This window comes from Pollachius pollachius (genome assembly GCF_949987615.1).
Source record: "Pollachius pollachius genome assembly, chromosome: 1".
In the NCBI taxonomy this organism is placed as follows: Eukaryota; Metazoa; Chordata; class Actinopteri; order Gadiformes; family Gadidae; genus Pollachius; species Pollachius pollachius.
Window position 1 is genome coordinate 26682817 of NC_136934.1, and position 23672 is coordinate 26706488.

A 23672-nucleotide genomic window follows, 5' to 3' on the forward strand; every position below is an offset into this window, starting at 1 on the left:
TAGCCACAGAAGGAGGTTATATCATACTGGTCAATATATTGGTCACAACAGCACTTTTAATCACTTCATCTTTTCACCCTCTGATCATTAAAAGAAACTGTCTCCAAATAATAGTTACACATACATTTCAAAAACTAAGATTAACTCATTGTGTAGGCTAGCTACCAATATATGAAAATACATCAGTTTGGCAAATGTGCCATCATAGCCTGGTTCATGTTCTATGAAATCCCTGGAGATCAAACATGGTGAAGTTGGGAAGGAAATGTGAAAAGGAATGGCATCCATGACCAGGAAATAACTAAATACAAAAGACTCTGGACATCGTTAGACTGTACAAGTAGGCCGACTTGTCGGTGGTAATCTAAATGGGAACAGTTAATAGACCATATATAATGGTTAACTGTTATCTCTGCCTGGCTCATCCTTCATCGCCTTTATATGGAGCATGTTTTAAGGGTTATGATTGAACACTTTATAGGACAGGACTCCTCAGTTTGAGCAGCACCTCCTGGTCACGACGATAGACCGGCCTAGCACCTCAGTTGACTATGTAAACCGTGGTGTCTGATAACAGAAACGTACATAATCAAATCCGTCTTACGTGAGATTTGACTTCACTATGATTTAATCGGCCAGCCGGTTTTCAAATCCATGGGTTTGCATGTAAACGTCTGCCAACAAAACAGTAAGTTCATCATAAGTTGTCTGACTTTGATCGGTAGCATTCATACATTGCCACATTCACATGTTATTTCCAAATTACATGGCCCTGCATTAATGACTTGGCCATGCATTTACGACATGGCCCTCATCGCCTTTATCTTCGACTCTCCATTGCCAGTGATCCACCGAGCACCTAACCCCACCCCGCACCACACAATACAGCCTTCTACTGCGGTACAGGATATAACGTTACCAACCAAATAAACATCGAGTTCACAGCGTTCACAACGGGAAAATCTTAATAAACATATTGGATTCAATGTTTGAATCCAATTCGAAAATAGACACATCTTTGCCTATTGCCGTTTAACTACCGTAGGCCAATGCTTAGGAAAACAATTGAGATTCTCTGGACCTTCCCGATTGATTTAGCATCTGGCTCCTCCGGCCAACCCGGCTAACATAGAAGCCCTGATTCAAAACCTAGGCATTTTATTCAAATGAGCGATCAACCCTTACCTTCTAAGATATACAAAAAATACTCCGGACAGCCAATTAATAAAACACAGTCCAACGTTTAACCAATTGATCCAACACTTGTTGAAACCGCGGTTGACAACTCGCTTGTGTTCTTCTCCCAGCACTGTCACCGCTTGGTTCAACGCCCTCCCAGAGTCCGCCTCTGATAGGGCGAGGCAGGAACAGCAGAGTGAGCAGCAGCCGTGGCCACCAATCAGCGCACTCAGATAAGGGAAGGAACTTCCTGCCCCCGGGCTGCCAGTCTGGCCCATTGCGTCACACATCGCCAAGGTACAATGTAACGCGCACAGGGGGATGCACTGTATTTACGATGACATAAAGGGGTGACAATGGATTTGAGTGGCGTTCATACTATAAGCACCCTGTCTTTTGATGACCTGGGAACTCAATGTTCAACGTTATATATGAACACATTTATTGATGAGGTTTTATTATTTATGTCGTGAATCCATTGATGAAGATGTGACTAATTATGTTTCCCACTATACAAAGTGGAAATGTAAGGATCATTTCCTCTCTATAAGTAATTTACATATACATAAATGTATGTAGAACACCACCAGATGGCAGTAGATTGTAAAGGAAGGGCAAAGCTTCTGTTGAAGTTAATTCAAGTTAATTTTTTTAAAATTTTCCCATCATCCCCTGCTCTTTTATCCTCACAACTAAACAGTATCATATCTTACTACAACTTGTCTTATAATGGTCTTTCTTACCTTTCCGAACAGATGGCTTCCTCTCCAGTCCTCTATCAGGGGATTTCTGAGCGATGTCGAACGCTGCCTTCATCTGGGCAACCTTTACAGAGTAGGCTTGTTCCAAGGCCACGTCTGGCTTGGTTTCAGCCGACTTGGGCCGATCATGATGTAATTTCTCATGCAGTTGATTTGTTTCCTTTATGAGTTCAGAAACAGGCCTAGATTTGGGAGTAGCCTGAGATCGATCACTCTCAACAGCACTATCATCACCGTCTCTGGCAGACATTGCAGCATGTTTAGTTTCATCCTGTGGTGTCTGTTGATTCTCAATCTTCAGCCTCATCCTAACCCCACCTTTATCTGACATAAGCGCGTTAATAGCATCAGAAGTGGGGTTATCGGAGGGACACTGGCCTGTTTCGATGTCAAGCCCAGTGGTATGAGTATTATGTGTCTTATGGGTGCCAACCATGTGCCCACCATGCTGTTCCTCTGAAGACTTAGAGATCAACTCAGAGAAAGGTGGAGATTTTAATACTAGATCACCAGCCACTACCTGTGGTCTGCTTCCCTCAGGAGCCCCTGGCTCAATGTCCTCTGGGGAGGTCCTATCCCATTGGACATCCAGGCTTGATCTCATCTCGACTTCCCCTTGGACTACAAGATCTCTTATTTTGACGTTGTGTTCCGCATTGTTCAATTTGATGGCTTCCGAAACATTGGTCTGGTTGAGAGTCTCTACGCTGTTCTCTTCTACTAAGTCAACCTCTTTGATATCGGAGAGTCCCGGAGCTGCTTCCTTTCTGCTCCGACTCAGCAGCTTCTCGAGGATGGAGCTGGGCTCACTGCGCAGCAGAGCCGTACTGGCCCCTGAATACGACGCTCTGGCTGGGTATGTCTCGCCCTCTTCATGATCAATGGGAGCGAAATCCTGCTCAATGTCTTTGATACCATGTTCTTCATGCTGCTCATCTCCTCTTGGGGTCTCATTCTGACCTTGGGGGTCCAACAGCAACAATCTCTTCTTCCCTGCTTTATGACCCACATTCTCAGTTCCTTTGCAAAACCCACCTTTTCTGATCTTGGACTCAGAGCTTCCATCTACACAATGATCTTCCACAGTTTCTCCATCACAGTTCACGTCATGTAATAACGATGTTTCCATCTTCTTTCTCTGTGATTCGGTGTTAGGCTCCTCCTCGTTCATTCCTCCGCTCTTGGTTTGATTGAACTGATTGAACTGATGGTTCTTTCTGGGCCTCTGCTCCTCACTCCTCGCTCTACTCCTTGGCTTCTGGCTCCAGTCCGACTCCTGGGTTACAGAGGGAAAAGTGCTGCCTCCCTCTTTCTTTACTTCGCCCTCCTCTCCTCCTCCCCTTTCTTGGTTGTCTCCTCCCTCTCTCCCTTTGCATGCACTGAAAGGGCTCACCCAATGTTTCCTGGAGTGTACATTTTGCTCAATAGAAGGTGCAGGTGGCTCCTCCTCTGAGCTTTGGTCCGAACCCCGGAGGCTTGCTCTACCTGAATATTGTCTTGTGCTGCCGACCTCCTTCTCCCTCGTGCCTCCTCCTCCTCCTCCTCCCACCACACCGCCAGCCTCTGTAGGGAGGCCTTCAGCTCCAGGCAATGCTTCTTCTAATCCTTCACCCCCTTCCAGTTTGTCTTGGACTTGTCCCATGTTGTCCTGTTGGGAGAGACATGCTGTTATTCTAATGATCCCTGGTTTACATCCTAGTTTACTCCATGTCTTTGGCATCATAGACAACAGTGTTGTTTACTCCTTCTAATCTGTTTATTCTTTAATTGTCTCCACTTTCTCAATGGAGTGGGCTCTCTCGCTCTCTGAATAAACTCACCCTTGCTGTATTCTAGCCTAGAACCCTTTCAATTATGAACCATGTTGATATCCAGGATTAATATACACACACACACACACACACATATATATATATATATATATATATATATATATATATATATATATATATATATATATATATATATATACATACATATATATATGTAATCTTAAACTGTCTCCGAGTTCATGCTGAAGTCAATGCTAAACAAAAGAAAATGCTCACTTATTGTAGTGTTGACTCAGTGGTATACTCATGCTCCTCCAGTACTCTCTTGTAAATCAACCTTAGGTAACAAATGAGAGTCACAAGATTAAGCTGTAATCTTACTTGTGACCCTTGAGGCTGTTTTGCGCAATCTTTGCTTAAAAAAAATTGCTTCTATAAAATACACAATTTTTCAAAAAGTTTGCTTACTGCTATTTTATTTTAAGTCATATACTGTGAATATATTTATTAATACATAATATTTTATTTTCACCAATGAAACATCTTTATCAATGAAGAATACAATTATCAGAAACAAACCAAATTTTGAAAAGCAAATGCTGTAACATAATTGAGTTTGTCCTTAATCGTCTGCTTAGTAAAGTCTGCACAATGTATCTCACTGAGAACTAACATAACGGATCCCCAGAGCACAATCTTAACTCATGCCAAGAGATTTCAGGTGCATATTCATCCACTTCTACCAAATCAAGAGTCGAATAAATAAATCTTCATGAGGACTGAACCAAAGTATGGATTGTATACAATCATGCGTGTTTACAGTATGTGTCTTTTATTTTCGGGAATATATATGAAAGTGTGCGTTTACAAAATGGCTTTGTGTGTGTCTGCTGTGGCCTTATCATCTGACAGTCTTAACGCTCAGCAGCAACGCAACAACACGGCTGTGTGACGTGTGGAAAATCACGTGAATTCGAAGAGTTTAATTTGATCTCCGCCTTGATCATCCGATCATGTGTACTCCTGATACTTGACATACCAATGGTTGATTACCACCACCTCCACCACCATCACCCACCACCACCACCCTGATCGACCTTACACTAATGCACTGCCGGCCTGCCCGCCAATGTGGACACTGTAGGGTGAGCAGCCACAGTAACCTCCACGCCCTGCATGGAGTCCAGCGGACGACCAAACCTTCCCCAACCAGGCAATTCTCCTACACCACCCCCAACTGCCCCCCAAGGGCCTACCACTCATCACTTGATCACCATGTGCTCTGCTGCCTCACACATCCAAACTCCGAGGAGTTCCCCACAGACAGTGAACTCACCAAAAACAACTCACTAAGCCCTTATGAGAAGGATTAAAAATAACGGTGTCCATCCAGTAGAGGAACGTACTTACTTCTCCCCGTCTGAGGTGTTGCAGGTCCTTTTGGTACAAAGGACAGATAGGTATGGAGGCCAGCTGTACGGGACGGGATTTTGGATTTCAACTGTCTTAAAGTGGTCATCAGGTCTGCAGAGTTCAGAACCAGTCGGACGAATCGATATCTCTCTCTCTCTCTCTCCGAAGGGTGACAGAGTGTGCTTTGTTAGTGATTTGGCGATTCTCAGTCTCAGTCCGTCCCTCCAAATGCAGGAGCAATGGGAGCCTTATGGCTCAACCATGTGATGTCACAGTGCAATTGACGACTAACACAATCAACGTAAAAGCCACAATGAAGACGTAGGCTGTACCTTGAATGGGAAATAACTGAGCAGCCCTGGTGTTACCCTGTCTAGCAAGGACAATGGATTAGTATTTTCTTCCACCCAACAACATGTATACAATTACAGACATTTTTTGAAAAGAAGCTTGAAAACAAATGTTTTCACACTCTGTTTTTTTATTTCTCTATGCGGTTGCTCTTCACACAATGCTTTTATGACTGTCTTGATCTATGCACACACGATAAGTTCAAAATTATGAATAGAGTAAAGATGTCCTTAGAGGTTATCTAATAAGGCTTAGATTCTCTGGGCTTGTCAATTGAAGAAACATTCAACATCCACAACATTTAATCTGAATTGAAAAATTAGCTGGTAGTTTTCTGTTTTTCTTATTAAGCAACACTCAAAACAAGAAATATGCTCAGAAAGTAAAACAAGGCTAAAGTTCAAGAAGCCAAGCACTAAGTAGCCATGTTGGCTTGAGAATAGGAGCAGGGCACTGGCCAAAACCTGCTAGTATATGATTCAAACACTGCTGTGCTGAGACATGGGGAAAGGCCCTGGCATGAGGTGAAATATGGAGTTTCTTTAAACAGTTGACGGCCATGTCGGCAACTGATGATAAATGCTGTAGTGTGGCATCTGACCCATGGCGACCTGCTGAAAGAAAAGTCTCATTAATAACCAGAAGTACTTTCATCCGTTCTATGCTGCTGTTTTTGACATTTTACACAGCATTGGCGGTCCCATGAATGCTACTCATGCACAAAAGAAAATATATATATTTATGTTAGTTTTCATCAAGCTCATTTCATCTCCTAGACCTCCTCTGTCCCGTGATCAACCCCAGACTGCTCCCACTTGGGTCCACCCCTTCCACAACACACATCCAGCACACACCCTCATGCTGGGAGCTGCAGGAGCGTGTGATGTCAGTGTCTCCTTGATGCCAGCAAAACATAATGTAACTGGTGGAGCAAGGTTATATAGCCTCCCATGGCAACGGAGTACAGATTGTTTTTCACTGCCGCCATTTGTTTTGTTGACTATTTACTATTTCACTATTTAAAACGATTTACCGACACACGCGTAGTTCATTGGACCCAGGAGTGTCCAATGTTGCATTGGACCTGTGGGGAAATCTCTATTGAGCTTCTCAGGTGCTTTACGGGGTGGAGAGGAATATGATGTGAAGCATCTGTTATAATGAACACGTTTTCTACCTTTTTATAAATTACCCCATATTCCTAGTCAAAATAAAACGATACATCTATCGTTGTGGATTCATCGTTGATATAGTTAATGATAAGGCAATGCAATGTACAACTTTTTATTTATTTAGAAAATTCAAGATAAATGTAAATGAAAGGATGAATTGATTTGCCTCAGCCACAAGCAGTGATGCTAGTAACGCGTGCCTCGGACCACTTTTTTCAGTAACGAGTAATCTAACGCGTTACTATTTCCAAACCACTAATCAGATTAAAGTTACTCATCAAAGTCACTGTGCGTTACTATTTTTTTTACCGGATCACCTATTGGCGTTGAGAGTGATGGAGTGGTGTGTGTGTGTGTGTGTGTGTGTGTGTGTGTGTGTGTGTGTGTGTGTGTGTCTGTCTGTCTACCTGTTCGTGTGAGAGTGCGTGTGTGTGTGAAGCGTAAGTCTCCAAAGACTTCAATCTATCAGAGGCGAGTGTCGACCTTGACTCTCCAGATTCCGCGCCACCAGTTGTTATTAGCGGCGGAATTAGTCGCGCGGTGCTGCGTGTGTGTGTGTGTGTGTGTGTGTGTGTGTGTGTGTGTGTGTTGCGCTGGAGCGACGGCAGCACTGAGAGCGCGTGGGAGCCTCTATGTTATCGCCAGAGAACTAAACCCACGGGCAAGGCCACCTTAATGCACGGGCTTACCTGGGCTGAAGCCCCAGGGCCTACGACGATCAGGGGGCCTATCATGAGCTGCAGTAAAAAAAAAAAAAAACTAGCCCATGATAGGCCCCCCGATCGGCGTAGGCCCAAGACAATGTGATTTTTTGTTTGGTGCTTACAAAGATCAGAGGCCAATCATGAGCCAAGAAACAAGAGGGCCACTAGTGGAAATGTGCCCAGCGGCCACTTGACACCTCAGCCAATAATTGACACATCTTCATTGTAAGATCCCCTCTCAGGGGGCCTACAAAACCTCTCAGCCCCAGGGCCCAATGGTAGGTTAATGCAGGCCTGCCCACGGGGAGGTCCGAGCAGCTCGAGCGCTAGAACGCGCTGTTTACGTCACGCACGTGGAGATGCGGCCGGTGATCGCCCCGTAAAGCGCGCGGCGATATTTTGTCTACGCATTAAAAGTTGCCGGAAGCGGTTGAAAGCCGTGTCAGTGTGTGCACTGGGGGGGAAGAACAATTGTTGACTGGGGGTGGGGGGGGGAATTAGTATTAGCAAAACCGGTTGTAATTTTTTATTTTGAGGCGGCAGGGGGTGTCGTTGCAGCTAAATGTAACTAATAAAGCAACTTGTAATCTAACTTAGTTACTTTTAAAATCAAGTAATCAGTAAAGTAACTATGTTACTATTTTAAGGAGTAACTATTAATCAGTAATCGGATTACTTTTTCAAGGTAACTGTGGCAACACTGGCCACAAGTAAGGTGACAATAAGACGACTTAAGGAGTTTATACAGTGGTCAGGTAATATGAAATAGAACTGTTTATTTTCATAATAAACACATACAGTACATTATTTAAACAAACAAAAAGTGCAATATGCGTTGAAACTACAGCAAATGTATAGTACAAAATTTACTGCATACTTAGATATAAAATAAAATCAGTACAAAAACAGTGAAGTAATCTGCTGTCCCATCAATAGGACAAAACTTGTAATTTATTTGAAAAATATGAGCAAAACATCTAAAAACGCTATAAACCAATGACTGTTTGTCAGGTGCAAAGGAGTTTAACAGCATGACAACAAATAAATGATCTTATGTATTTATCTTTTGAATTAACAGTGTATCTGTATCCATGTGTTGGGACAAGCATACAACTTTGGTCTTCCACATAAAAAAAAGCACAACTGAGTAAAAGATTGGCACCTCTTGTCTATATATTGATGTTAGCAGTAGGAGATTGCCGATTGACATTGTTTATCTACAAATGTCAAGAGATTTAATAAGTAATAACTAAATGTTATGGTTTACCGCTTAAAATCCCAGAAAAACTGACTGGTAGACGGCCGTTACAATTACAAGTTGATTTGACCCATGCTGCATATCTCAGCTTAATGTCCAGTGGCATAATGGGCTGTTTTTAGGAATGTAAAGACATCAAAAACTGAAAGATTCAACACTTACTAGTCAAGGGACAAGTTAATAACACATACATTTTTTTGTTATTTTTAAATAAGTAGTATAGTTACAATCTGATCCAAGATAGAGAATCAAGACTTCTTCACTATTCTTTAAATTAACTTTGGCTGCTCCAAAGCAATTACTATCAATGCCGCACATTGCACATCCACCCACCGACCCATACACTCACACACACACACCCCCCGAGGTGTCAAACATGCAAGGTATGAGGCGTAAGAAGGTCTGCTACAGTTAGGGTCATGTGCCTTGCTCAGGGAACCAAGGATCGAACCCCTTCTAGTCGCCAGTCACTTGATCTGCTGCAGCCCTGAAGGGACTTACACACCTATTTCTCTGTTTAGAAAAGTGCTGTATAAATAAAGATTATTATTTCCAATTAGTTTGTTCCTATTCTACAGTTGTTTGAACTTCTACAACAGAGAGGGACTGATATTAGTCCCTCATACTTGAAGTGAGTGATTGACGGCAGGGTAATAATTGGTTTGAAGTTATCTATGCCTCTGGTGTCGGGAGTCAAAAAGGCACTTTCTTTGTGTCCACAGAACAAACTAAGGTTGAGGTGAATTGTTGGCTTACACACGCACGCTACATGCATGCAGGCTACAGACTCAAATGCTGGCCTTTCTTCCTTTGTTTGAAAAGACCAAACTGGCACATGTGCATATGGTTCACGAGGACTCCGATGTTCCAACCTCCTCAAAGGAATGGAGACAAGGGGGGGAGCCTTTCCTTGCCTCCCAGTCTCCTCCAGCCAGCTCTCCTTCCAAGGTCCGCCCCCTTGTCTTCCTGGGCCCTGAGCAGGGGATGTTGACCACAGAGAGACAGTCCCACGTGGGGCCCTGCTCCGGGGACTGGGACACAAACAGCGCAAGGGAGGCGGCGTCCGAGGAGCAAGCGGAGCACAGGTCATGGCTGGACAGCTGGAGGCCATCCAGCTTGGCTAGCGAGTTGGAGTGCTTGAGGTGCGAGGGCATGGTGAGGCCCGCCAAACGTGTACGTGCCTCGATCTCCAGCGCTCGCTGCCGGAACCGGCCGGCCGGGTGAGGAGACCCCACTGGCGTGCAGGTGCAGCTCCGCAGTGCACGGCGTGAAAGACGAGAGGAGGTCCCCAGGGAAGTAAGACCGGTCTTCCTCCTCTTTGGGCCCCTGCAGGTGTGTTGCAGCAGCAGGCGCTCTTAAAGCCTCTCCAGAAGCTGGGCGCAGCCGGAGACCAGGCCCTGGGGGGTCTGTTGCTGGGCAAGGCACCAGACCCCCAGCACCAGGCCCTGGGGGGGTCTGGTGCTGGCGGAGGACCAGGCCCTGGTGGGTCTGGTGCTGGCGGAGGACCAGGCCCTGGTGGGTCTGGTGCTGGGGGTAGACCAGGCCCTGGGGATCTGGTGCTGGGCGAGGACCAGGCCCTGGTGGGTCTGGTGCTTAAGCGGTTCCTATTACAGCAGTTCCTGGCAGTCGGCCGTTTCCTATCATATCTTTGGCCTCCTATCTTAGGTAATCCTAACTGTTCTGTCAATCTGATTTTTCGATCGGCAATCATCAGGTTATGTCTGTTTCTGCACTCAGAATGTGCACGAGATTGATAGAACAAGTTACTTTTAACGCTAACAGAGACTGTTGATAAAGGATCTTTGTTAATAATGGCAAGCTAGAAGCACTAGTATTACGGTCATGGTGGGTATTGGTAAAGAGAACAAGAAGAGGAGTAATAAAGTAGTAAAGTAATTCTTCCACCAAATTCGAAATTTAATGTCTTTGTAGGCGATAAAATAAAATTACAATATGGTCAGGAAAATTTAACAAATCATTATGCGGTCTCGGTAGCCTTTCAGCCATCACGTTTCTGTTCTGATGTTCCTCGTCTTCATTGTCATACAGACCTACTAGCAGTGCTGCTGCCATTTTTTTCAGTTATTTTGAATTTAGGACAGGGTGTATGGCCACCTAACTTATGGATCCTAACTTAAGAAATTCCTAACTTAGGATAGTTCTGTAATGGCTAAATTCCTATCTTAAGATAAAATAGGATTTCTTCCTAAGTTAAGTTAGGAAACCTTCTGTAATACCAAACCCCCTTAATGCCTTCCTATCTCAAGATAGGATAGGATTTCATAGTTAGGAAGTTTCTGTAATGAGGCCCCCCTGGTGGGTCTGGTGCTGAGGGAGGACCAGGCCTTTGGGGGTCTGTGCTGGGGTAGAACCAGGCCCTTTTGGAGGACCAGGCACTGGTGGGTCTGGTGCTTGGGGAGGACTAGGGTCGCAGAACGGCTCTCCTCCGTACGAGGCTCCATACTCTGCAGCTCAGGAAGCTGCCCTCAAGCACAGTCTCCACCTCCATCTCATCCTGGCTACTATAATCTGGGCCTCCATGAGGCGGGGATTGTGGAGGTGAGGAGGAGGAGGAGGGGGGTTACAGGCAGGAAGAGCTCCGTATTGGAAAGTTTCAGCTGACAGGGTGCGTTCTTCGGACTTCTTAAAGATGAACTGAACTGAAATTTTAAGTTTAGTTGATATAACAGATGTATTGTCTGCCTTCTCATTGGTACAATAACTAAAAAAGGCTGAACTTGCTAAAAGGAATTAAATTGTACGGTGAAAGTGTTACAGGGCGCCGCCATGTTGGATTTCAACAATCAACTACGTCACTGGCATGGTAACCTACTCCTACTCTGTGGCTCTAGCAGCCATAGCAGGTCATAGTCAGGCTCTGATGCTCGCTGAAATGGCTACGGAAAAGCAAACAACCAGGTCTACAGGAGGAACATCTTATTGCGTTGCCCCTGGCTGCATTAATGAATTATATAGGGCCAAGGCAGCTGGGGTAATCATACATTTCCACAGGCTACCTTTGAATAGGAAACCAGCCCTTAATACATGGCTGGCAGCCTTAAAACTGACTAACCCTCCGATATCATTCAGCCCTTCTCATGTCAATCTCCACACGCTAGCACTCCGACCATAAAGTGTATAAACTATTACTCCGACGATATCACAGATCTGTTTCCAAGCTGCTAATTAAACCACGGCAGGTCTGTAAACAGAAGTTCCACAAATGTCCCTTTCTACTCACCCTGATGTTCGCCGACTAGCCGATTGCTGATGCAGAGGGAGTAAAACTCGAAGTAGTTTCATAGTAAGATGTATCTGTGCAATATCCATCTATGCAATATCCATCAACATCCACCTAAAGTAAACGTGACACTCGTGAATCCGCCTCGCATCTATGCTCATCCGCGGGTGTATCTCCCAAAGTGCATTGAACATGTCTTTCATGTCCCGTCCACCCGGAGGCGATTTTTTTGTGAAACCATGTCTTTAATAACCATGTTATTAGGCAGATAATAAACCATGTTCTTTAATAGGTCCATGGTCCCAGGGTGGTTTCAAATTAAACCGGACCTATGCGGTTTCGTGTTAGGATTCGTGTGGACGCCTGAAGCGACGTTAGAGTTGCGTTTAAAGTATTTTTTTTTGTATTATTTTTGTAGCTTTAAATACAGCCCCTTGGTCAATTTAATTACTAACTGTACATTAAAAAGTATTTCTACTCAATCTAAAAGGTTAAACAACTACTATCTCCTCCTCGATTTTAATGTTTTAATACAGCGCGCAGGCTGGATGCGCTCCACTTATTTTTGTGGAGAACCAGCGCCTTGAATATGTAGGTACTACAGCGTTTGTACAGCTCGTTGCGTTTCCGCATTAAGTCCGTCTTTACGGAGATATTCCTGAAACGCATCAAAGGAAAACGGAGGGGGAATGACCATTTTCGCCTTTTTACTTGGTTGCTATTTATGGGGCGCTCCACTCGCGCTCCGCTCGGACGTCCCTTAGAGAGAGCATGGCCACTTCCAAAACCTCTCCCTCGCCGCACAGCATCCGAAATGCCCTATGCATGGTTATGCAACCTAATCCCACCATTAGATGGTCAAGGTTGACCGGGACCTCTCGGCAGCACACCGATTCAATGGCAGTGTCCATGCTCCGAGAGCACCCACACGCACACCAGTCACACCCACACGATCCGAAGGTGGAGCTGGAGCCTGAAATTGATCCCTCTCCACCGGGTGGCAGTCGGGCATGTCCCTCACAGGCTCAAACGCGTAACCAGCCATATTAAAATCACTGTTTTCCGCCGTGGAGTGTAGAAGACGTTCGCGTGTCTGCAGCAACGACCTAGTCCTACCATGCCAGTGACGTCATCGGCACTATAATACTAACAGACGTATTTTCTTTTGTTGCTAAAAAAAAGCTATATATTGATGTTTTAAATATTTTTTTAGTGTAATTTTTTTTATAATGGTCATAACTAACACGTTATCGATGTTGATTATTTCAGTTCAGTTCATCTTTAAGGCAAGCCTAAGTGTCCAGAGAAGGAGGGTCTCCTCTGGTCCCGGGCCAAGACACTGGGTGGAGTTTATGGGTGTTTGAAGGGGCGGTTTCCTAATCTCACACACGCACGCACGCACGCACGCACGCACGCACACACACACACACACACACACACACACACACACACACACACACACACACACACACACACACACACACACACACACACACACACACACACACACACACACACACGGACACGGACACACGGACTAAAAACTAAAGAGGGGGGGTTAAAGCAAAATGATGGCTGCGTTGCTCTGCAGCAGGTGTGGTTAGGGATTATGCTGAAACACTGTAGCGGTCCCACAGCATGATGGTCAACATGCTGCTCTTGTTTCAAAACTTACAGCGAGGAGCTTGTTGTTGTTTCTGTTGTTATTATTGTTATTGTTTGAACTCTCATTCAGTGATACCAAGTCCATCCCTGTGCCTTCCCCTCCTCCTCCTCCATTGGGATGCATCAGCACCTCCATTTCTGCCTCCTCCTTGCGCACCTCCTCCTCGTCCTCCTCTTCAACGGTGCTGAACTCCAGGCGGCCCTTCAGGGCCCCCAGGCCATCCGTGCCCTCCGCCGTGACTCCGCCGCCTCCGGCCCCTAGGTGGGGCGGGGGACCCTCATCGTCCAGCAGCGCGTCCCGCTCCACATCCTCGATCTGGATGAACACCTTGTCCATGTTAAGGAGCGGGCCCGGGCCGCGCACCGGCGTGGACGGCTCGCTTTCCAGCGCAGAGTCCGACAGCCGGCGGAAGTAGTAGTTGTTGTAAGCCGGGTCCACGTCCAGCCCCCCAACCCAGCCCGGGGTCAGGCGGGAGGGGGACACGCCACCTGGCTCCGCTGGGGCCCACTGGCAGCACTGGGAAATCCCCTGGTGGCCGACAGTGGACATCTCACAGTCGATGTCCGGGTGCCAGAGCCGGTTGTGGCGCTGTTTACTGGAAACACACAGAAAGAGGTATAGATGTATAGATATAACACAAAGACAGAAGTACAGATGTATAGATGTAACACACAGACAAATGTATAGATTTAAAACACAGACAGAAGTATAGATGTATAGATATAACACAGAGAGATATATAGATGAACAGATATAAAGATATAACACACAAACAGTTGCAACATATCCCTTTTTGCTTATTGTGCAACAGTCGCTTTGGATAAAAATGTCTGCCGTCACTGGTGTGTGTCAATTCACACACTTATGAGTAGAGCCTTAAGCGACAAATGTTGTGCTTTCCTAGAAACGTCAATATAACGATTTAGCATCGGGCATATGTCCACAATAAAAAACAATCATGGATTCAGGATTATTAAACAATATATATATGTCACTAATCGGAAAACAGTCCTGCAACTTTTAACGCCTTTTAAAGGTTTTTTATTGTCCAACAAAATGTTTGTTGGGTTATTACGAGTACTGTGATATTTTCTGAAATGTTTCATTTTCATCTGAGAAATGCACTAGGAACAACTACTGCTCTTTCGCATGGGCGAGGGCCACTGGAAACTTTACCTCAGAATATTTTACCTCATTATGTTCAATACAAGTGTATTTATCTACATGACGAGACATCTGATATGTAAACTAGAAGGCAATTTTCCATCTGCACAAATGCACTGTATGAACTTACATAAACCCCCTGTGTTTGCGCGCACAGTTTAAGTGAACATTTGTTTTTGCAATGGGAATGGTCGTCAGCCTATCGAAAGCAAAATTAACCGAAACTGACATCCCTAGTATAGATATAACACATAGATAGATGTATAGGTGTTTAGATATAACTAATAGACAGATATATAGATGTTTATACAACAGTTAGTTCCGACCAAGTAATTTGATTGGACAAGAGGCATTCCATGAGTGCTGATATAGAGTATAACAGCACTGGGACTGTTAACTATACATGGATCACTCCGCTTTACAGGTGTTCTAATAACGAAGGGAAGGAAAGAAGCCTGCACTGATCCTTCAGCGCAAACCTAGAGGAAAAAAAGTAGGCTAGCTGGTCTGCAGTAACATGTAGACCTATACAAAGTAGCAAGTTAGTGTGTTTATTTGTTACTTGGCAACAGTTCAGTCCCAGTCCAGTTGCGGATCTATTTGTGTTGGCAGAGCCAAATAAATCATTAAATAAACAAATAAATCATAATCTGTTGTTGCTTATTGCTGTTAACTAATAAATGGTGCTTGTAGAACTGTTGTATAAAAGCAGTATCACTCGAGGTTGTGCTGTTGTACTGAATATCAGCACGGCTGTGATTATCTTCAGCACTCGGCCTACGGCCTCATACCTGCGGCCTCGTACCTACGACCGAATCACAGCTGTGCTGATATTCAGTACAACAGCACTCCCTCTTGTGTGATATTGCTTAAATAGATAGATATAACACACAGATAGCTATATAGATGTAAATATAACACATGGAGAGATATATAGATGCATAGATATAAGCACACAGCCCACGAGTGGCCCTGGCTTGGGCTTTGTTCACAACATAAGGCCACATATGTGGAGATAGATTTCTGCCTAGCCAAGGCTTTACTGATATTCGTGAACAATCTGATTCTGGAGGCACCGATGTCAGCAGAACCCTGTGAGCGGTGAGTCCTCCAGGCTTGGGTGCGGTGCAAGTGCTCTACCTGGCGTCCAGGATACCCTCGTACTCGGCCAGCTGCCTCATGAAGGCGGCGTTGGGCCTGGTGATGCTCCTCTTCTGCTTGACGAAGCCGTAGGCCTTCTCCAGAGACCAGCCGTACTCCTTCATGGCGTAGGCGATCACCGTGGAGGCCGAGCGGCTCACACCCATCTTGCAATGCACCAGACACTTGGAGTTGTTTTTCCTGTTAGCAGTAGGTGGCATTCGAGATGACCATTTGATTTGAATCGATTACGGGGTTAGAAAAAAACATAACATATCCTGTTAATACTTGAATAGATTGAACATATATTTCCAAAGTAGTCCTTTAAAGTAAAACCAGATGGAAATACACTCGCGCGCACACACACACACACACACACACACACACACAGACACACACACACACACACACACACACACACTCACACTCACTTGGCCTTGAGGATAAAGTGGTAGGTGTGGTTCCAGTGGGCCAGCAGGTCTGTGGCCTCCTCATCATACACACGTATGTTGTGGTAGCAGAATGTCCCAGGGAAGAAGTTGTCTATCTCCCGGGTCACGTTGAGGATGTAGCCCACTCTGGGGGGAGGGGGGTCACCGATTTAGTCAATTACAATTCAAATGATTGTTTGTGTTTTTATCTTGGGTCAAAGCAGGTCTCACCCTGTCTCCTGCAGCTCTTCCATGTTAGACGCGTTCCATTCTGATCCCTGGGCGACAACAAACACACCGTCAACACTGCTCCTCATTCTGTACCACCTTTTGCTACAGTAGCTGTTATCCAGACTCTGTCAAAGATGTTATTATTATATCTGGAAGACAACCTTTTGCGGCTTTGACGTCATATAAAAAGGTAATGGATAGTTTCAACTGTATGGGAGACCTGGGTGCCTTGACTTGGATTAAGTATACACACTCACCATTACTATCAGACCCCCCCCACATGGCCAATGCCCAACACATGCTACCACAGCCCAACATATTCCTATTCGAGACAAAATACGAATACATTTGCCTGATTTGTCTGACCAGGAAAACAAGAAAACAATATAAACGTAAAATGTTAATGTTTGTTATATTGACTTAAAAAATTATGAATAGAAGGATAAATCTAGCAAGTAGCTACCAGGTAGAGGTGATCGAAGATCAGCGAGGCCTTATCCATCTGACCCAGGATCAGAAGCATCTCGTTGTCGATAAACTCCTTGTACTCGTTCAGGTTGCAGCTCATATGCTGCTCCAGCTCTGTGCGGATCTAAGACACATAAGCAGATAGCTCTTGATTGTTACTTAGTGGCATCATTATTATTATTACTGCTATTGGTTTGATTTACTGTTTTGGCAGACACTTTGGCAGATAGGACATAAGGGTTTCAAAACTCACAACCTTTTCGGTGGGAGACAAAGACCCAAACCACTAGCCTAACTGGCTCATATCCACAAATAATTCTGTACTCACTGTTGTACATCAATGTATATTGTTATGATGTGAAGGTCTGAGGTGACCTTGACTGTAATACTCGTTTTCATATCCTCCATCCCTAGTTTTGATACAAAATAACTTCTGTAGGAAGTCAGCAGGGCCCCGATTGAAGTTGGATTTCCAAGTTAACCGGATTTATTAAGTCACGATTTAGGGAATCGGTTTCAGATACCAAGATAGACTACTCTCACTTCAGTTACCATGACCACTCATGATGTGAGCCTTGACGTGAGCAATCCTGGTTCATTACAGGCTAGCTCTGAGATAACTCTGCCAGGGCTGCAATTGCCACTTCTTTCTATGGTCTCATATCCAAAACTATTGTATTACAAGTTTTCGTCCTTGTTGGTCGCATATGTTTCTGGCTTAACAATCAACTTGACTCGTTTTTACTGGAGTCATTTTGGAATTGGGAGCAACTTTCGCTCCTTTCACACTACACAGGAGCCAGGAGTCTGACGGTAGCCTACGTAGCTGAGATGCGGGGTCTCTAGCAGTAGCTTACAAACTTTACTGATGTTGTTTACTGATGGGAATTGATTCCTGTTCAGAGTATGCAGAAGGCTGTATAGTAAACTGGAGCTCCATCTCTCTTCAAATATAAGTAGATTCATGTTACAAATTTTGTTACACGTTTTGCTATTTTTATCACCAAGTCAAACGTGGCAAACACTTGATGCCTTCACCTCGTCTCATGGAATCAACCTTTCCATTGTGCCGTAGCACAAATCCTCCCCCTATCCAACCAGTAAAATCACTGAAATAGCATTAGCGGCTTGGGAATCCCCTGAGCAATCCCATTTTAAGGGTGCGATAGATGATGGCTTATGAAGCCTGTCTCGATCTCGAGCACACATTTTTCAGGTTCAACCTATCAGTGATTGAGAGAACTTATTCCTCAAAATTGAATCAGCGGCCCAGAAACCTAAATTCCAGACAGTCCAGGGAACCTGCTACTTTAAACTGGTGTGCTTTATTTTTCGTTTACCTGTTTGGACGTGACGTTGTCCAGGTCCTGGTAACTCATGATACTGCGAAGCTTGGCCTTCAGGAGTCCTTCGGTGCACTCTCTCTCTGACGGCCTAGGAGACCATACAGACCGCTGACACTGTAACCTACTGCACTGGGAGCCTCTACAGTCTTTTGCCTATGATAGGATAATAATAATAATAACAATAATAATAAATATAACCGCAAGCGGTGATTAACGGGGTCCGAGCAAAATTAAAAGTCAAGAACACACTAATGGAAGACATAAAAATGTAACATATAATTGTCATATTTAAGGAAAGATGTTCCACTCATTCACATGGTGAATTAAGGGCTTTCTTCAAAGCATATACCTGAAAAATCTTTGAAATTCTGGGTAAATTAAACATTTGTAGTCAAGAACACTAACGGAGATTAATATGATGAAAGAATTTTGAGTCCAGGTCAATCTGGTAAGGAGAAATAAGGCTAGTTCATATATCTTTTAAAATAGCGCCACCTTTGGGTGTAGTACCACAATTTGGGTTTATTAGTAGTGGGGGGTATTGGTATCCACTTAATAATAGCCTTATGATTTTTAATACAATAACAAAATGGTCATAAGAAAAATGGGCTAACTGCTCCAACATTATTGGCCAATATTTCTCAAATGGAACTAAGTACAAACAAATTCTGTTTGATGATTTTTGTGAGGCTTGATCTAAAGATTTTATGTGGCGAAAGTATACATTTTTAGGGCATAAGACCCTAAGAGGGTTTGATAAATGCGTCTGATTCTAGAGATTAATATTCTGAAAGAATTTTGAGTCCAGGTTAATCTGGTGAGGAGAAATAAGCCTAATTCATGATTTTTTACAATAACGCCACCTTTGGGTGCAGTACCACAAATTTGTAGAGGGGGTTATTGGTAAACATAACTGAAAATTTCAAGAGTTTTCGATGTAGGGTATAGGCTGCAGTATGACTTTTTTTTTGACGAAAAAAAAACGTTACAGAAACAATAATAATAATAATAAATAAAGCTGCGAGCAGCAATGTGGGGGTCAAGCAGAATGCAGCAGGAACTCAATAAACAAATTTTGCTGGACAGACGTAATTGGTTAGGTGGCAACATGATGATATTGGCAAATGGTTATCACAATGAAAATGCATTGAAGTTGCTTTGTAAGGGCCGGAATAGACTCGCTGCTAACAACGCCCCCCTAGGCGTTGATGATGCCCAATTATTTGGGCATCATCAGGATAGGGTCATAAGACTATGAGCCAAGTTTGGTTTGGATGCATGAAGGCCTTGCAGAGAAATGAGCTCACTTCCTGTTTGACGTCCCCCTGAGGTCAAAGGTCACCAAATTGTTTGGATGTCCTCAGAATGATGTCATGAGTCTATGCACCTAGTTTGGCTATGATATGTTAAAGAGATGCTGAGAACAGGCTTTGCCGTCAAGTTTCATTGGCTGTCACGGCCAAACAGTTTTGAATCTGAGAAAGCTGTTTGGCACATTTGTTCAGCTTGGTCTGAAGATCATATATGGCAAGTTTCATGATGATTGGACATAATTTGTGTCCTGTGGATATGTATTATTGATTTTGACAATTTTCAACATGGCGGCCAAAAGGCCTCCAAGAGGTCGATGGTCACTAAATTCATTGAGGGCCTCAGCTGGACGTCTGGTACCGCCATCGCTAAGAGCAAGCAAAGGTCGATCAGCGAAGTCACAACTTTTCTCTGTTTTGGGACCTCAGTGGTGGAACGAGCTCCCTACCGATGTCAGGATCGCAGAGTCGCTCACCAGCTTCCGCAAAAGACTCAAAACTCACCTGTTCAGAGTTCACCTCGACTCTGCATAGAAGCCAATGCACAGCCACCATTGAATGTTGTACGTCCTGGCACTTGCACATTGCACTTATTCAAGGTACTTAATTGTGTATCGTCTACAGTAGCTGCTATCGTTGCTTTACACGGGGAATGGGTTAGCCTAGCGATTGTAATACTTGCACTTGGTTCTATGAACATCTTTACTGTACTGACAGCGATATATTGTTTCACTTCTTATGACAAATGTACTTATTGTAACAAATGCACTTCTTGTAAGTCACTTTGGATAAAAGCGTCTGCTAAATGCCCTAAATGTAAATGTGAATGTAAATGTCTCCATGATGATGTCATGGGTCTATGTACTTAGTTTGGTAATGATATGTCAAAGGACTGCTGAGATATTGGCTTACTTCCTGTTTGGCGGCTTCGCGGTCGAATTTGATTGGCTGTCGCAGATGTTTCCGTGAGAAATCATTTGCTAGCTACATGGGGAGGTCTGATAGTATCACCAGACATTGAACATTTGTTTGAAATATACTCATGTGAAGAGAGAGGAGTTAAAACACCTCTTCATTAATTATAGCGCCCCCTAGAGGTCATGGTTACCAAATTCATTGAGTGTCCCCATGATGATGTCATGGGTCTATGTACCAAGTTTGGTTATGATACGTCAAAGCGCTGCTGGCGACTTTGCGGCTAAATTTGATTGGCTGTCCTGGCCAAACGGTTTTGAATTTGATAAATCGGTCTGATATAATTTTATCAAGCATGGCCTGATGATCATGTCTGCCAAGATTTGCAATGATTGGACAAAATTTGTGATAGGAGATGCATTTTAAAAAGGTTTTTGACATAAACCGAGATGGCGGAAAATCCATCATGGCGCAAAACGACGACATAGGGTGGGTTGAACTCGGCTTGGATCAAGGAATCCAATGATACCTTGTTTGTGAATATTGGATGAATGGGTCGAAAGTTATAAACATGAATGCATGTCCAACTTTGACCTGTTGGTGGCGCTAGAGCTGATGAGCTAGCGACCTCAAATTTGCTTCATGGGCTAATGGGACTGTCCTGAACCAGTGTGCCAAATTTCACCAAGGCGTTCTATGGACTGCCATAGACTCCCATGGAGGTAAAGAAAACGTACGAAAACAATAGGTTGTCTCGCAGCTTCGCTGCTTGACCCCCAATAATAATAGACACTTAGTGTCTATCATTTAGAAAACAAACAAAATAAATGTACGCATGCATAAATGTTTAGATTTTGTACATCATACGTGCACTATATTCAGATTTATAGAAAAGGTAATGTGTGTAAAATGTTATATAATTCATATATATTTGATGTAATGTGCAATACATGCGAATGGGTCTTTCCTCACTGAAGGACGGATCCCTCGTTCTGAGTTCCTTCTCAATGATTCTTCCTGTATTATTAACAGAGCTTTTCCTTACTCTTTTGGGGGCTTATTCATTAGGCAGGGGTCATAAACTGTGGCCTGTGAAGCCCTTTGGGACTGGATCTTCGATATAGGAGAGCTATACTCATTCAATTGACTTGACACTGACTTGTCCACGAACATGTCGGGCGAGTCTGGCCGCGTGGTCTCCAGGTCCTTCATGGCGTTCCACTGGTTGATGCAGCTCTGCTCCGAGGAGACGCAGCTGTCGTAGTAGCCCAGCCAGGTGAGGGCCATGCCCCCGGGGAAGTAGTTGTGTCTGCGCGACACCTCGCAAGCCTTGTGTAAGATCTGCAGGGCCGACCTGCCAGCGGGGAAGGAGGACTCAACAACATGCTAGTAAGCACTGTTAAACTAATTTAATCTGTAAAATAGCTCTTAAATACCACATATTGCTATAATCACATAAATATAAGAAAAACGATACAAACACATATTGCATAATTACACATCAAATGATGTGTTAAAACATCAACAAACACCCATGTTTGATACTGCTACTGACATCAAGTCGGACAACTCGGAGCCCAGAAATGATGATGCCGAGATTTTCTATTTTTTTTATGTTGAGTTGCCCTGAACACATTAGAACGTTTGGAAAAAAATTGGTTAAATTCTTCAGAAAAAAAAAACTTGGATCAATTCATTGGTGATGCAAGAGTCGTTGATATCGCATTAGATTCAAGATGATGGTACTGGTCTACAAGGCAGTCAATGGTACTGCACCTGCCTACCTCGAAGTCCAGACCACACACCCCGGCTCCGCTCAACTCCCTAAGCTAGACTGGTACTGCAATCGCTAAGAGCAGCCAAAAGTCACAACTCTTTGCAGTGGGGGCAGGAGCTCCCTGCCGATGTCAGGACCTCTGATTCGTTCACCAGCTTCCGCAAGTGACTCAAGACTCACTTGTGCAGTTCACCTGGGCCCTGTATAGCAGGGGCGGTACCCCCCACCGCCCCTTCTCCTCTCTTACTATCCAAAAAACACCCCTCTTACGCACACCCATTGTAGGTTGTACGTCCTGGCACTTAAAAATATTACTTGGCATTGTGAAGTGTCTTATCCTAGCTATCTTTGTTGTATAGAGGGAATGGGTTAACCTAGCGATTGCTAGTACTTGGCACTTGGTTCTATGAACATCCTGACTGTACCGACAGCGATATATTGTTGTTTCTCTTTCTTTTGACAAATGTACTTCCTGTAAGGCGCCTTGGATAAAATTGTCTGATAAATGCCCTAAATGTAAATGTAGATATCAAACACAACACACAACACAAATTTTGTGAGGTGTTCTTTCAGAGCTTGAACAAACTTTCTATGTGTTTGGTAATTTTTTTACTGAAGAATTTATCCACTTTTTTCCACAGGAAAAAAGTGGATAAATTCTTCAGTAAAAAAATTCAATTAATTGGGGTTGAAAAAGTTGTTGATATCAAACACAGCACTTTGTACTACTTACCACATAGCTTGTACTGAGACCGGTTTGAAGACGTGAGTTCGCTCCACCGTGTTCACTGTAAACCCCCTAGGGAGGTATAATTGAGATTAGGGATGCACCGATTCCACTTTTTCTCAGATTACTAAATGGCCGGATGCGCGTTTGGGTACTCGCCGATAAAGATATATAATAAAACTGTAATACCATTACAGTTTTAAGAGCAAGTTAATCCAAAACCACATATTTTTTGTTTTAAACATGAAAATGTGTCTTTTGTGATCGTAAAAATAGTAATCTATGCCATTTTATCACCTATGTTTTTTTTTCTCCCTAAAACACTATGTGAACTTTCCATCCTGCTGAATGCAGATAGCGTTCTTTAGTGACGACAGACTACCTTTTCGGAGGTAGTCTGACGTCACGACCAAGGCGCACCGGCATTGCGGTCTGTGTGGACGTGGGGAGCTCTGTTGGGGCAGTTCACCGGCTCTATTTAAATCAGAGTTCTAGGAAAGAGGGTGAAATGTTATCGCCATGGTTACGACCCTAGGCAACTTTGTGATACTCTTTTAGTACCATTGTTGTGTATGAGTTATAATGAGCTATAATGAGCAATGTTATATATGACATGCGCCACACACCGTAGCAAAGTCAACCATAG

General features: G+C 43.9%; 3 protein-coding genes across 4 annotated transcripts in view; all 3 read right to left on the bottom strand.

The window, feature by feature from the left end:
- coro1ca (coronin, actin binding protein, 1Ca) overlaps positions 1-1319 on the bottom strand; it is a 65435-nt gene extending 64116 nt beyond the window's left edge. The window contains exon 1 of the mRNA XM_079751557.1: positions 1186-1319. The gene's annotated coding sequence lies outside the window, so the exon portion shown is untranslated. The remainder of the gene's footprint in view (positions 1-1185) is intronic.
- A 6803-nt stretch (positions 1320-8122) lies between these two features.
- LOC307082769 (uncharacterized protein) lies at positions 8123-11119 on the bottom strand (the record flags this gene model as incomplete). The annotated part of the gene is made up of 3 exons (XM_079746464.1): positions 8123-9936; positions 10036-10214; positions 11075-11119. 3 exons carry the CDS (start codon positions 11117-11119, stop codon positions 9459-9461), a joined length of 702 nt encoding a protein of 233 aa, XP_079602590.1. The 3' UTR covers positions 8123-9458.
- LOC307080640 (protein phosphatase Slingshot homolog 1-like) overlaps positions 9926-23672 on the bottom strand; it is a 34798-nt gene continuing 21051 nt past the window's right edge. For both annotated transcript variants that reach the window (XM_079743439.1, XM_079743438.1), the window contains exons 7-14: positions 23033-23098; positions 21682-21876; positions 18292-18385; positions 16947-17075; positions 16484-16530; positions 16253-16399; positions 15822-16022; positions 9926-14112 (exon numbers count right to left, since the gene is read on the bottom strand). In XM_079743439.1, coding sequence (XP_079599565.1) covers positions 13497-14112; positions 15822-16022; positions 16253-16399; positions 16484-16530; positions 16947-17075; positions 18292-18385; positions 21682-21876; positions 23033-23098 — 1495 coding nt within the window. In that variant the 3' untranslated portion in view covers positions 9926-13496. The remainder of the gene's footprint in view (positions 14113-15821; positions 16023-16252; positions 16400-16483; positions 16531-16946; positions 17076-18291; positions 18386-21681; positions 21877-23032; positions 23099-23672) is intronic.